Source organism: Triticum dicoccoides, chromosome 3A (assembly GCF_002162155.2).
Source record: "Triticum dicoccoides isolate Atlit2015 ecotype Zavitan chromosome 3A, WEW_v2.0, whole genome shotgun sequence".
Lineage (NCBI taxonomy): Eukaryota > Viridiplantae > Streptophyta > Magnoliopsida > Poales > Poaceae > Triticum > Triticum dicoccoides.
Window position 1 is genome coordinate 278,126,332 of NC_041384.1, and position 13,084 is coordinate 278,139,415.

The following is a 13,084-nucleotide window of genomic DNA, read 5'->3' on the forward strand; positions in this document are numbered from 1 at the left end:
CCATGGCCATTGTCTTGTCCAAAGGAGGAGCGAAGTTGTTGAGGATCAGGGCGTCATCGTCCACGAGACCTAGCATTAGAAGACACAATAAAGGTAGAGGCTAAGTTGTTAGAATGATGGATGACCTCACATGACCTATCAACTACTTCACTCTCTCAATATGGTGGCTCACTCCCTCCCTCAAGGTTGGTGCACTCAGTCAAATATAGTGGAGTCACACATCTAACTCATGTGATGGTGGTAGCTCTCACATGGAAACTGGAGCATCTAATCAAACATAGGGTAGTAGTGAACTCTATCGCTCTCTCAAAGTGGAATGCACTCAATCTCACATATGGTGGAATGGCTCTCATCCTCACATGGGATTTGGTCCATCTTGTAGAACTTGGAGCTTGGAGTAGCATCGGTTCATGTAGAACTTGGAGCTTGGAGTAGCATCGGTTCACACGTCTCCATAGTCATCATACACCGTCGTGGTTGAAGGGAAATTCTGATGCTCAACCATCTCATCACCTTCACCATAGATGAAGGCCATGTGTGGGGCTCATCATCATTTGCCTCCATGACCGAAGGGAATATCCCATGGGCGGCCATCTGGGCACTTCCGAAGATGGAATGGTCACCCTTGTAGTTGGTGGTCGACGTGCTCTAGTCGTCGGAGCTTCTTGTAGGTGGTTATGTCGATGTCGGTGTGATCTTGAAGAAGATGGTAGCTCAGAAGCATGCGCACTTGAGCATCATCATGAAGATGATGTTGAAGATGTGGACGACTTGCATTTGTTGAGCATGTTTTTGATGAGCTCAATGTGTGCGTCCATCTTGGCGCCGATGTAGTCCCACATGGCGTCGAAGTGGTTCTTGTTGGTGTAGATTGGAGGTGATGTGCCTTCCCTATCCATATTAACACTCTAGCTAGGTATGAATGAAAGAAATGAACAATACCAAAGTTACCTCTTTTCGATGTTGTATATGGATCAAGGGATCTCACAATTGACAATATGAAATGAGTGCACTTGGTAATGGACCTTGTCCAATCTCACGCCTACACAATAGGCTTATAGTGGAGCTTGGTAGGGATTAGTGGCACGAAATCAAGCAATTTGATGTCCAAGATATGTAGAAGTTGGAAGAAAACCACAATGAACTCAAAATGCTATGCAAGTTTTCACAAAAGATATAGAGGCAAAAGGAAACTCACACGCCAAGATAATGGGGCTTGTGTAGCCAAAGAAATGAGCATACAAGTTTTACCTAACAAAGATTAAGCTCGTGTTGGACAAACACAAGGAGACGATAGCTTGGTTGTGTGATAGAACTTGGCACCAATCCTACAAGACAAGTGTAATGTTTTCCTATCAAATGTATCCTTAGTACAAGTATCTTTGTCGCACAACTCCTTTGCTTATAAGCTCTTTTGTGACTCTTGCTCTTTTTTTTTTGCCCCTTTTCTTCCTTCCACCACTTCCATTGGGCCTTCACCAAATATGCACGACAAGTATCACAATATGATGCATGAGAGTCACTAAGGTGCTCAAGTTCACCAGGCCCGACAACACTTGGATAGCTAGTCTCAATGGGTGTAAAGGTATGCTCAACTAATGGTGGGGCTATCAAGGGTAATGGCAGGGGAAGATAAGTGTGTGTTAAAATGGATACCTTCGTCAGCGCAATACCTTCATCAAGGTTTGAGGTTAACCGACCTTGCTTCCATTGTTGGTGTCGAAAGTATGGATGGTTGAAGTCGTTGGTGAGCTTGTTGGTTCCTTTACTCGATGGAGAGGTACCAGCTTTCCTTGGTGAGGATCCCCAAGGTCGAAAACGACGAAGATGCACGATTTTGAGTCATCATGGTCGAAGGCCTAGGTGAAGATGCCAATCTGCCAACAATTGGTTCGAAGCAAATGATGTGGAAGCCTAAATGATGACCTTGGGCACATGGATAGCTTCAAAACGAGCCCAAGAACGCTCAAATCAAAGTCCAGAATCAACACTGGCAAGTCAAGTGTGACCGCACAATGCCACACTGGCAAGAACCACAACCAGTAGTGCAAAGAGAGTCAAGCTGGGGCCAGATAGCAAAGCTTTGTGTGTAGAACTCATCAATAGTGGAGTCACCCCGCTGAGGAGCATGCTCTTGGCGAACCACAAACATGTATATGGCATCACCAAAAGGCTTATAGCGCTGGCGAAGAGAGTCCACATTTCAAAGACGTAATAAGGCCCATAAAATCAGAGGCAAACTTAGGCAACACACTAGATGTGAGAACATCCGCAGTACGAGCATCATCATCTTGAGTGTAACTCTGTAAGAAGACAGAGCATCCTATTAAGTGGGAAGAGCCTCCTCATAGGCCAAGACTTGCTGTTCATAAGCATGAATTGCAGCATCATTAACAATCTTAGCTGCATCCTTATTAGTAGCCTGAGAATCTGCAACAAGAGCCGGTGGTGTCAACGGGGTAGCAGCAACAGGAGGAACCGGTTGTGGCGACTAGGGGACCTCGCCGGACAGAATGCTCCGAAGACGAATGCCACGCATATGAATGTGCATAAAGGCAATGGACTCGGTGTAATTAGTACCATAAAAAAATCACCGTGCATCGAGGAACGGCGACATAGCCCGATGACGAAGACATTGGATCTTTTTTTATCTTATTTCTTCTTTTCACGGAGAACCGACACCCAAGTCAATATAGGCAACCAAAGCGTGTCCCAAATCAACCGCTCGATCCGGCGACGGACCAACTCGGGTAGGGTCCATACCAGCGGGTCAGCGCAGGATGCTGGCAGGCGGGCGGACCAATCGGGCGGCAACGCGATCGAGTCGAGCAGGACGGGTGCCTGCGTCAACGAATCGAGGTAGGGAAGGGAGCCGGGTGGCTGATCTAGCAGGCGTTGGCGTGCTTCAGCTGATCCAGCAAGAAGACGTGGGCGAGCTAAGCAAGTTGAGCGGGTGTTCGCCGCAAGCCTATCTAGTGGGTGCCATGCGACAGTCGTGTTGATGGGCGGCAGTTGAAGATCGAGATACGACGGCCTTCACGGGAAACGGCGGTGGGGAGATGTGGTGGGTGAAGTGGGCAACAAGGTGGGGAAGTGGAAGGAGCGACGATCGGCAAGAGATGAGGATGGCATGATGGAAGATTCAAGCATGAGTTGCGCGTGCACAAAAATTAACATAGGCTCTAATACCATGTTAGAAAATACGTAACTTGTATTTCCTGGGGGTCAACAACTTTCATCGTACTCTGCTCTCCAAAGAGCAACTCTTCTCAAAATCTCAAGAAAAAAGGTGCTGACTTGGATTCCCATTCTAAGGATTCTTGTGGTTCCGGGAATCCGGCTACAGTAGAACCAGGAAAGGGAAGCTCTCCCCTTTTTCCGCCAAAATTAAAATTTGCTCCTGCTACTCAGCCTAGAGCCTTGAGCATTATACAAGGACGTGCTGTAGGAGGAATTGCCACGACATGGGCATTCTTCTTAGAGAGAATTATTGCAGTAGGATAGTGGTTAGGTATATTTCTAGGTTTTCACAGTTTTGGCCTGTACTTTCATAATGATACCATGAGTGCTTTAGACCGTCCACAAGATATGTTTTCTATATATATATATCTATACACACACATCCTACCACCCGGTGGTAGTTACCCCACATGTCTCATATACTATCATGTAGTAGTATATATACTACTTTATCATTCTACATATATTAATATACTATATCTATGATATTTCAAAGCAAGTTACACGAAAAAATTGCATATGAGCCCATAGGTTTTGTTATATTTGTGAAATACGTACACATTTGTACGTGAAAAAGAGTATGCTCAAAATATGGTACATACAACCTAAAAAGTAGTATATATACTACCTAAACATTGTTATATACATACTACACGTATATAATCTCGGTTTTGACAGATACTACATACACGGGCGTAGGCAGGCCCCGGGCTGCCCTGGCCGTGGCCTAGGGCGTAGAGTGACAGCCCTTCGTTGACTGTAGCAAACAGTGCCATACTGTAGCTACAGTGTTCACTGTACCGACGAAGCTGAGCCTGGGTCGTGGGGAAATCCTAGCTACAGCACTGACTACATAGAACATACAAAACACAAGTGGTGGTAACTACCACTGGTGGTAGGAAACATTTGTCATATATATATAGTGTTACTATTCATCACCCAGGGTGCAGAATAAATTATTCCTCACCCGAGGTAATCTTACGATCATTTTATAATTTCGTTTGGAATTCAAATAGTTACATTCCTATTGATTCACTACGTAAAATTTGACATAAGAAAATAAAAGTATAGGTCATAAGACAAGAAAATTTATAGTTTATGTGTATTTTAGACTATGTTTTTACGTTTGTAATTTTACATAACATAAAATATTTTTTACGGCGATTATATATTTTCTTACGGTCTCTTTTTGCGTTGGAAATAAGACAACACTTACGGAACGTAAAATTACGGTGCATTGATGGTAAAATAGAGGGGGGTGAAGAATAACTATTCCTCACCCAGGGTGACGAATAGCGCGACTAGGCAAAATTGTGAATATCAAAACTGACCATGGTCACAACTATCACTGCCGATAGGGTCTGCCCAGGGTGACGAATAGCGCGACCATATATATACATCTATATATATATATATATATATATATATATATATATAGGCAAAATTGTGAATATCAAAACTGACCATGGTCACAACTATCACTGCCGAGAGGGTCTGCTCCGTGATCCGTGCGTATGAGGGAGAGGTAGAAATATGCACGCCTTTTTCTCAATTTCGACGACACTTCACCCACTGATTCCCTGACACTTTCTGCAGCGGGCAAAGTCTTTTCGCAAGTGTCGGAGTTGGTGGTCTAGCAAGAGGCACATGGATTTTGTGTGGTCCGTGGCCTGTCACTGTTTCCTGCGTCCCATACTTCGCTCACGGGTCGACACTTCTGAGATTTTTGCATTCGTGACTTGAGACGAGGTGGACCACCAACCCCTTTGATTTTTTTACTTAACCATAAGGACTTGTCAATGTACTCGATCCTCTTCACCGCCGCTCGCCATATCCAGCCATGAGGACCCCTGTTTTTCTCCTTCCTCCTCCGTGACACCACAGTTGTTTTGCACTTCTGCCCTCGCGTCACGCCCCCTTCACTCCCCCAATCTGGAGCACCAGAAGCAAGGCCCGGCTGGGTCTCCTACTCACATCACTCCTCGCCACGGCGTCGCCCAACCTCCTCGTCTCCTTCCCTCTGGTCGCCCGAGCCGAGGTCGACGGCGAGCTGCAGGACGTCCACGAGCCCATGGAGCAGGCGCTCGAGGGAGTAGTTCCCCTGCTCCCATTCCTCTTCCTCGCCTCGTTGCCATGGTCACTGGCCGCCACGCGCTCCAGGTGATCTCCTCCCTTCACCTGCATGATGCTTGTGCGTGGCCGTCTATGTGGTGATTTTCCCCACAGATCCACATGGGTTCATCTTGCTGGGAAAAAGAATTCACCTTTGTTTGTTTCTTCCCCTACCCATCTCAGATCTGTTGTCATGAAGCTACATCGAGGCCGTCAACATGCGTGATGTGAACGACGACCCACCCCCGCTGTTTCCCCTCTCATCAGGTGTGATGCTTGCGCGTGAGTAATGCTTGTGCCTTTGTGCTGATTTTTAATCACCTGGGAGTTGACTAGTTAGTTCGCGGTGATGGACATATTGATCGAGCTCATTTTGTGGTCATGGCCGAAGCACTTTTTTTACACAAGTAGTCTGATCATGGCTGAAGCACTTCTTTTTTGCACAAACAGTTTGATAACGGCTGAAGCACTTAAGTGAGACATTGAAGAAAATGTTATCTGAATCAACGCATGTTGACTTTGTCCTCTATGACCATATTATTATCTGAATGAAGGCATACACATTTAGTTTCTCTGAAATATTACAAGTTACGGAGGGAGTACAACTTATCTGAACATGATGTTCATTTCATGCTTTATAAACCATTGGTATTAAATTTAATCAACAACATTTCGACTTTTCGGGTAATAGTTTCAGTCTTGGATTCAGAAATTTAACTGTGTGCCATGGCTGGGCCTGGGTTCAGAATTTTTTAATGCGACTATATGCCCTGGTCCTGCAACCAGACGACGCAGGGGAGAGAGCGCCACATGCGAAACGCCATGTTCAGAAAGGCTGGGACTGCATTTTCCTCTTCTGTAAGAACTCACGAGCATTGATGAACACCATTTGTCTGACTCGGGGTGCCCTTGAATCGGAGAAAACAACACAACTGACCAGTGTTTCATGCTTGGCGAACACAAAGATATTGATGACTTGCTGCTGGTCATATTTTGAACGGCACGTAGAGATACATAATTTATTATGCCTCGGCTGGGCTACTACCAAATTGGAATGTTATGTGCATCCATTGAACGCTACCTATACCTGCATGATGCTTAAGTACAAAAGTCTAGGCGTAGCCAGTTATGTTGAACACACATGCAGCTCAACTGGTCAGATTTTAGTGGAGATAATAACCGGACTGGATTTGATCCACTATACTCAACTTTTAAAATAAATATTCTAAACTTTGGGAGGAGTAGTTTTTCATTTATATAATAAGTTTTTCTATTTGCAGTAAATTTTGATATAATATGCACAAAAATGATTCTTTTGGAATGAAGAACTGTATTAGCAATGTTTAGATCCTGACTGACCACTCTTAACATTGGTCCCAAATAGTCTTTCACGAAAAGTCGGCGTACCACCAAAGTGGAATTGTTGTGATAATGGAACAAAAAATAGACTTTGTGAAGAACCGGTGCCCCACATTCATGGAACTGTTGTTCAACTCACTCAAAAACGTACGACGCGATAATGGGTTCGCAGGTCGCCATGAAGAACCACTAAAACTATGAGGGGGAGACCCGTGTACGAAGGAAAGGAAAGGGAACCGAAAATAGACTTTGTGAAGAACCGTTGTCCCTCATTCATGGAACCTTTGTTCAGCCCGCTCAGAAACGTACGTCGCGATAATGGTTTCGCGAGTTACCATTAAGAATCGCCAAAACTACGAGGGGAGAACCGTCTACGAAAGAAAGGGAACCGAAAATAAACTTTGTGAAGAACTGTTGACCCTCATTCATGGAACCGTTGTTCAACTCGCTCAGAAACGTACGACACAATCATGGTTTCATGGGTCACTATGAAGAACCGTCAAAACTACCAAGGGTGAGCCATCTATGCCGGTGTGGTGGCGAATGAACGTGCGAGAGTAGACCGGGGCACCCGCACGAGAATTGCACTGCGGCCGCGCCCTTGAGCGAGACGGAGGATGGCCCTGTCGCCGCCATCATGTACTGCTAGCCTTTTTCTAGCGGTGGCAAGGAGATTAGAGCCGTAAAAAGTTAATGAATGCAACCACACGTACAGAATATCTTGTATGGTGGTGCATGTCACGAGTCTTTGGTTTTGATACTTCCAGAGTTTGTCTCGTGAAGGATTGGATCTTCCGCGAGCAGTATAAACATATAATAAACATATAAATTGAAGATTACAAGGGGACGTATTCATCGTCCCGTCCTCACGTGACAGTGTCACTTATGAAACTCCACCCACCTTGCATTCACTTATCTTTGGTCCAACTTACTAGTATGCGTCAACATACTAGTATCACCTTACGTGGTCAGCAAATACGGGAGCGGCCATTACGGCTCTTAAATTAGTATGCGTTAGACTTAAAAGAGCTGCAAAAAAACTAATGCCAAAAAATTTAAAAGAACGGCACTATACGAGAGTGAGAACAGGCAACACGTGGTCTATAGAGCAATAAAACAGAATGAAGAAGAGTGGACGGAGTCCGTTGCGGTGTGTAAGCATGGCTAGAAAAATCCAAACAGTTGGAACCATAAGATGATGGGCTCTCGTGGGATAGCCCGTGTCAGGAGACATTGCCGGGCCCAGTAGTGGCAGGGTTGGATCAGAACCTTTAACAGAGGGTGGCAGGTGTGTACAGTAAATAGGACGTGCGAAAAATCAAGCTGTCAGAGAGAAAAGGAACCGCTGACAAGGAAAAGTTCTAATCTCAATGCACTCACGTAAGGTTCTGATAGTTGTGACCCTGGTAAGTTCGGATAGGGAATCTCATTCCTATATATATATATATGTATGTATGTATATATATATATATATATATATATATATATATATATATATAGAAAGAGAGAGAGACACACACACACGGATAGGTGGTAAATATGCAGGAAACCCCTTACAATGGGGAAAATATACAGGCTGAGCATGATATAACTCTAAAAGTATTGGCTATCATGTGCCACAGGAGTCAGGACTCAACATCACCATTTTGTCGGATCTTTTAAAATATTTTAGATAGAAGTGTGGCTAGTAATTGGCCATGGTTTTATTTTTTGGAGGACTATTTCTTTCCTGTTTGCTTGCTTGTAATTCACTTTTTTGCCAACTTACAGCCACTTCATCAAGAATTATACAGCATGCACCCTTCGGCTTTCTTCTTACCAACATTCCTTGAAGCAGTAAGAACCAATACAGAAGAAAGCATTGCAAGTATAATGACTGAACCAATTCCTGGTGTTTTTTCATTTGCTATGTTACAGCCCAACTTTTGTGACATGCTATTGGAGGAGGTATGGCAAAGTAATTAACACCCAATTTAGCTCTTATGAAGGCTTTTGCTACAATGTGAAAGCAATTATTTACACCTTTGTAGGTAGAGAACTTTGAAAAGTGGGTTCATGCAATGAAATTTAAGATAATGAGGCCAAATACAATGAATAAATATGGTGCTGTCCTTGATGATTTTGGCCTGGAAGCTATGCTGAATCAGTTCATGGAGGAGTTCATAGCTCCAATTTCTAAAGGTTATTTGATTTATTGCTGTACTGTTGTAGATAGGAAGAATCACTATTGGTTTAATTGTTTCAGCATACCTTTCCTTCCACATTAATATTATGTTCTTTGTGTCAACCTTCAGTTTTTTACCCTGAGGTTGGTGGAGGAACATTGGACTCTCATCATGCTTTTGTTGTTGAATATGGGAAAGACAGAGATGTTGAACTAGGTAAAGTTACCATTGTTTTTTTTCCCAGGGATGCCGCCAGAAATTTTTGAGGTTCTCTGTTCTTGAATTGTGCATGTCTGGATGGCTGCCTTTTAGAGGGATACTCATGCTGTAAAATCTGTGCCCACCCCCGCCCCCCGCTCTTTATATTGAGGATAGCACATGAAGCAACCTCTTGGGCCTTCTTTCAACTCATATATCTGTTTGAACAAAGTAAAGCCACATATTAGATCTATATGTGGAAGATACTCGTACTGGCTCTTTCTACCAAACGTGAAGGACATAGCTTATTTTGTTAATGTGGACTGATACAATCTTGCTGTGGTACTGTTGATTTTTAGTTTTTCCATCGTGATGATCATGGTCTGCAAGAAGTGTATATATCCACTATAAAAACTGGTGCTCTTAAACTGGCCATAGCTGTCTTGTGATTTTCTGTTTCCTGCCTAGTGTATCAGTGACTCTCATTTGTCTCAGAATAGAAGCTCGTTTTCATGTCAACTCCATATTCCACACCCTAGGTGTGTCTTTTTTTCATCTCCCTCTCTTATATTATAGTGGTGATGTTCTAGTATTTGTTTCATATTTTTTGAGAACTTTTGAACTGTCGAATCCAGACAACATTGATACACACAATTGTACCTATATAGGAGGATTTTCTATCAATAGTTACCACATAACCTGTTTAAGATTTCAACATTGTAGAAGTTCCCAAAATCATGACAAAAATACTATGACACTAGGACTATAATGTAAGATGATCTAATGGATTGATTGAAAAAACACGACTTCCTGTGACCTGGACAGAAAAAGAAAAACAAATAGTTGAGTTCATATATATGTCGAACTGAGCTGAAATGATTGTAATTTTTGCCGAGGGCACATAAAGTCATATTTTCCCAATCACTCCGTCGGATCTTCTTATATCATAATGGTGATGTTCTAGCCTTAACGGGTTCTGCAGACAACATTGATACACACAATTTTACCTTGTAGTATGCCTTGTATGATCCAACATTATGGCAAGGTGACCTTTTTTGTTTGATAATTTTCAAATCAATTAGTATGCTCTGTTATTCTGTGCTCGTTTCTTTGAAAATAGGGATAATTAATTTGGTGCCCTTAGTTGTGTCCCCCTCGGCAGGTTTGCCCCTAGTTTCCGAAAGCCCTCGTTCTTGCCCAACTCACTTTGGTTTCTTTGTGCTTTTGCCCTCCCGTCACGGTTCCGTCCAGTCAGCGCCGTTTGACCGCTACCGGCGCTAGATTTAGGACACGGCTTGCCCGCCGTGCTCACTCGCTTGTTCCCCCCCTCACTCTTTCGTTCCCCATTCCTCCCGTCACTCTCTCTCCCTATCCAAACCCTAGTTCGTCGGCGCCTCAACACCAAATCCAGAAACCCTAGGGGCACCACCACCAGAACGTCGTCTGCAGCACCAGCACATCCATTTCCAGGCGATGGGGGAGAATGGAGAAACCCTAGGCGGCGGCCGCCGCCACAAGAAGGGAATCGCATCGGCGCGGGAGGGCGATGGCTGCGCGCACAAGCATAGCTGCCTGCATAATTGCATAGGGCGTATCTGATATTCTAGCACAAAATAAGTGCGTTGGTCCTTCTATACCCCACTATATTTCCTACATGCATCATCGAATACAACACTTAAGATATAATAATTAGGGGTATTGGGTCACTTTCAATGTTCTCTTGGTTTATGCGCAAGAGAAAATATGCCCTGATTTTTGGAAAGGAGAGCTGTAATTACCAGAACTTTCATTCCTTCTATTTTTCTTTACTTACATTTTTTTGTCACTTCTCGTGTGACACTTTCTGCAAGACAAGTCCATCTGCTTTGCCACCTCTTTAGTGCCTAGAGATACCATCTAAGCAAGTCAAATATTTTTTTCTCTGTTGTAAGCTATTAATACTCGGACTTGCAGGTTTCCATGTTGATGATTCTGAGGTCACATTAAATGTTTGCCTTGGCAAGCAATTCTCAGGCGGTGAATTATACTTTCGTGGCATTCGTTGCGAGAATCATGTGAACTCAGAAACACAGCATGAGGTACATGGTGTTTGGTAACTACTGTGAACTAACACAGATTATTGTATTTCTTAAGATTTATATGGTTCTCATTTGTTTGTCCACGTGCCCATGCATGCTGGGTTTTGCCATCTTTGTTGATACTGATTAACTTGAATGCATTACTTCTAAAATTCTCGCGCATGGAATTTGACATCAGCTGTTGGCAAGATAGGGATGTTGAGCTGTTCACATCAGTTATACAGTACCTGCAAATCAATATAGTTCATACTTTACCTTTTTTCAAAGAAATAATTATCAAGTATAGGAGGAAGCAATTTCAACCAAGTATTCCCATGCCTGATCTTGGCTGCAGGAAATGTATGATTACTCTCATGTTCCTGGACGAGCTGTACTTCACCGTGGCCGTCATAGACATGGTGCTAGACCGACATCATCAGGGCTCAGAATGAATCTGCTTTTGTGGTGCAGAAGGTATTCAGATCTCTCCTTGCAATTTCAATTTTGTCCCAAGATTTCTCTGTGGCCTATTTTTGCATCCGGACATGTCCACTCTCTCTAGTCTTCATCGCCATAGTTAAATAATTTGCCATACATGCATTTATATACTGTGTTATTATCATACTTCCCTACTATGATATTTTTTTAATGTTCATATCTTAATGGTTTTGTGGGTTACTTATATTTTTGATTCCTTTTTGTATTTATGTTGCTTGTATTTGAGTTATGCAACTTTCCGTTGTTGCCAAGAGTTCATAGCCGTAAGACTTGAGCATTTATTTGGTTAAAGCAATTTCATTATGAGGATTTGTGCGCTAATCTCTTTAACAAGCCTAATATTGAAGTAGCAACTTAACATATTCCATGGGCTCTAGCAAATATAGCAGTACATGAGAAGTAGTAAGATAGGAATCCGTATTGAATAGGAAATACATAAGAGAGCATACAAGACTACAGCTATCTCTCTAACACCTTCAACTGAAATTAATGTTGAAAAAGTGGATAGACAAAAAAATCTGGAGAAGCTCCAGGGAAAGACCGAGCATAGAAGGGACATGGTTCATCAAAAAGAATATACCCTCAGAAACCGACATCTATAGGCCAACATGACAATAACAATGATATTCCTTATGCTGAGTACTGTAGCGTATACAAACACTCTCAACAGACTGAGTGGTCAGCATAGTGTGCTCACAGGGTGCTACAATCACATGCATAGCACACACAATCAAAGAGCTGAAGCCTAGACTAAACAGGTACGCTGCTACAAAGATTCTTAGAGCAGGAAAAGGCTGAATATTAGTTAAGTTGGCAGTAGAAATGGCCCAAGCCCCAGTCTGAAAATGAGGTGGAACAGCAGAAGCAACCATTAGAGCAAGATGACGCGTACCTGAGCATGAGGACCAGGGCAAGGAACTGAGAAAGGGTGTCCTGCACAGAATGACAGCGACAAAGTGGTCTACGTAAATTGCATCCTCCAGAATCAACAAGAAAAGCAGGAATAGTGGCAATTTTTAATCGTGTACGGATCATTGTGGCGGAACTCCTGTAGATAGATAATATCTCACTAGGGAAGACACGAACACACACACACACACACACATGGTGAGAAAAATCGTCTGAGTATATACAAAGCAGAAGTGAAGTAGCACCAAATTTGGATAATAAGGGACGCAGATGCTTTTAGGTCAGTAATAAGATGTAAAACAAAATTGGTTCCATTTGACCCCGTGGCATGTCGTATAACTGTTGCATGTCTACTGTGTGCTCAGATGGTTGTTGAAATGAGAACCCAGCAGCTTTCCGTGTATGCATGAAGTATTTTAACATTGCTGTTCCTTTCATCCGTCATCTGATTACAGTGTCAATGCATACCGATACATCTGTTTGGTAAACATTGTCTTGTAAACAATACCCCGTAAACTGATCAGGTACTATTCACGGGCTATTCTG

At 43.1% G+C, this 13,084-nt stretch overlaps 1 protein-coding gene across 2 annotated transcripts in view; it reads left to right on the forward strand.

Moving 5' to 3' along the window:
- LOC119268071 (2-oxoglutarate and iron-dependent oxygenase domain-containing protein CP2-like) overlaps window positions 1-13,084 on the forward strand; it is a 23,549-nt gene that overhangs the window by 9,196 nt on the left and 1,269 nt on the right. For both annotated transcript variants that reach the window (XM_037549566.1, XM_037549567.1), the window contains exons 3-7: window positions 8,482-8,658; window positions 8,742-8,892; window positions 9,006-9,092; window positions 11,028-11,152; window positions 11,487-11,605. In XM_037549566.1, coding sequence (XP_037405463.1) covers window positions 8,482-8,658; window positions 8,742-8,892; window positions 9,006-9,092; window positions 11,028-11,152; window positions 11,487-11,605 — 659 coding nt within the window. The remainder of the gene's footprint in view (window positions 1-8,481; window positions 8,659-8,741; window positions 8,893-9,005; window positions 9,093-11,027; window positions 11,153-11,486; window positions 11,606-13,084) is intronic.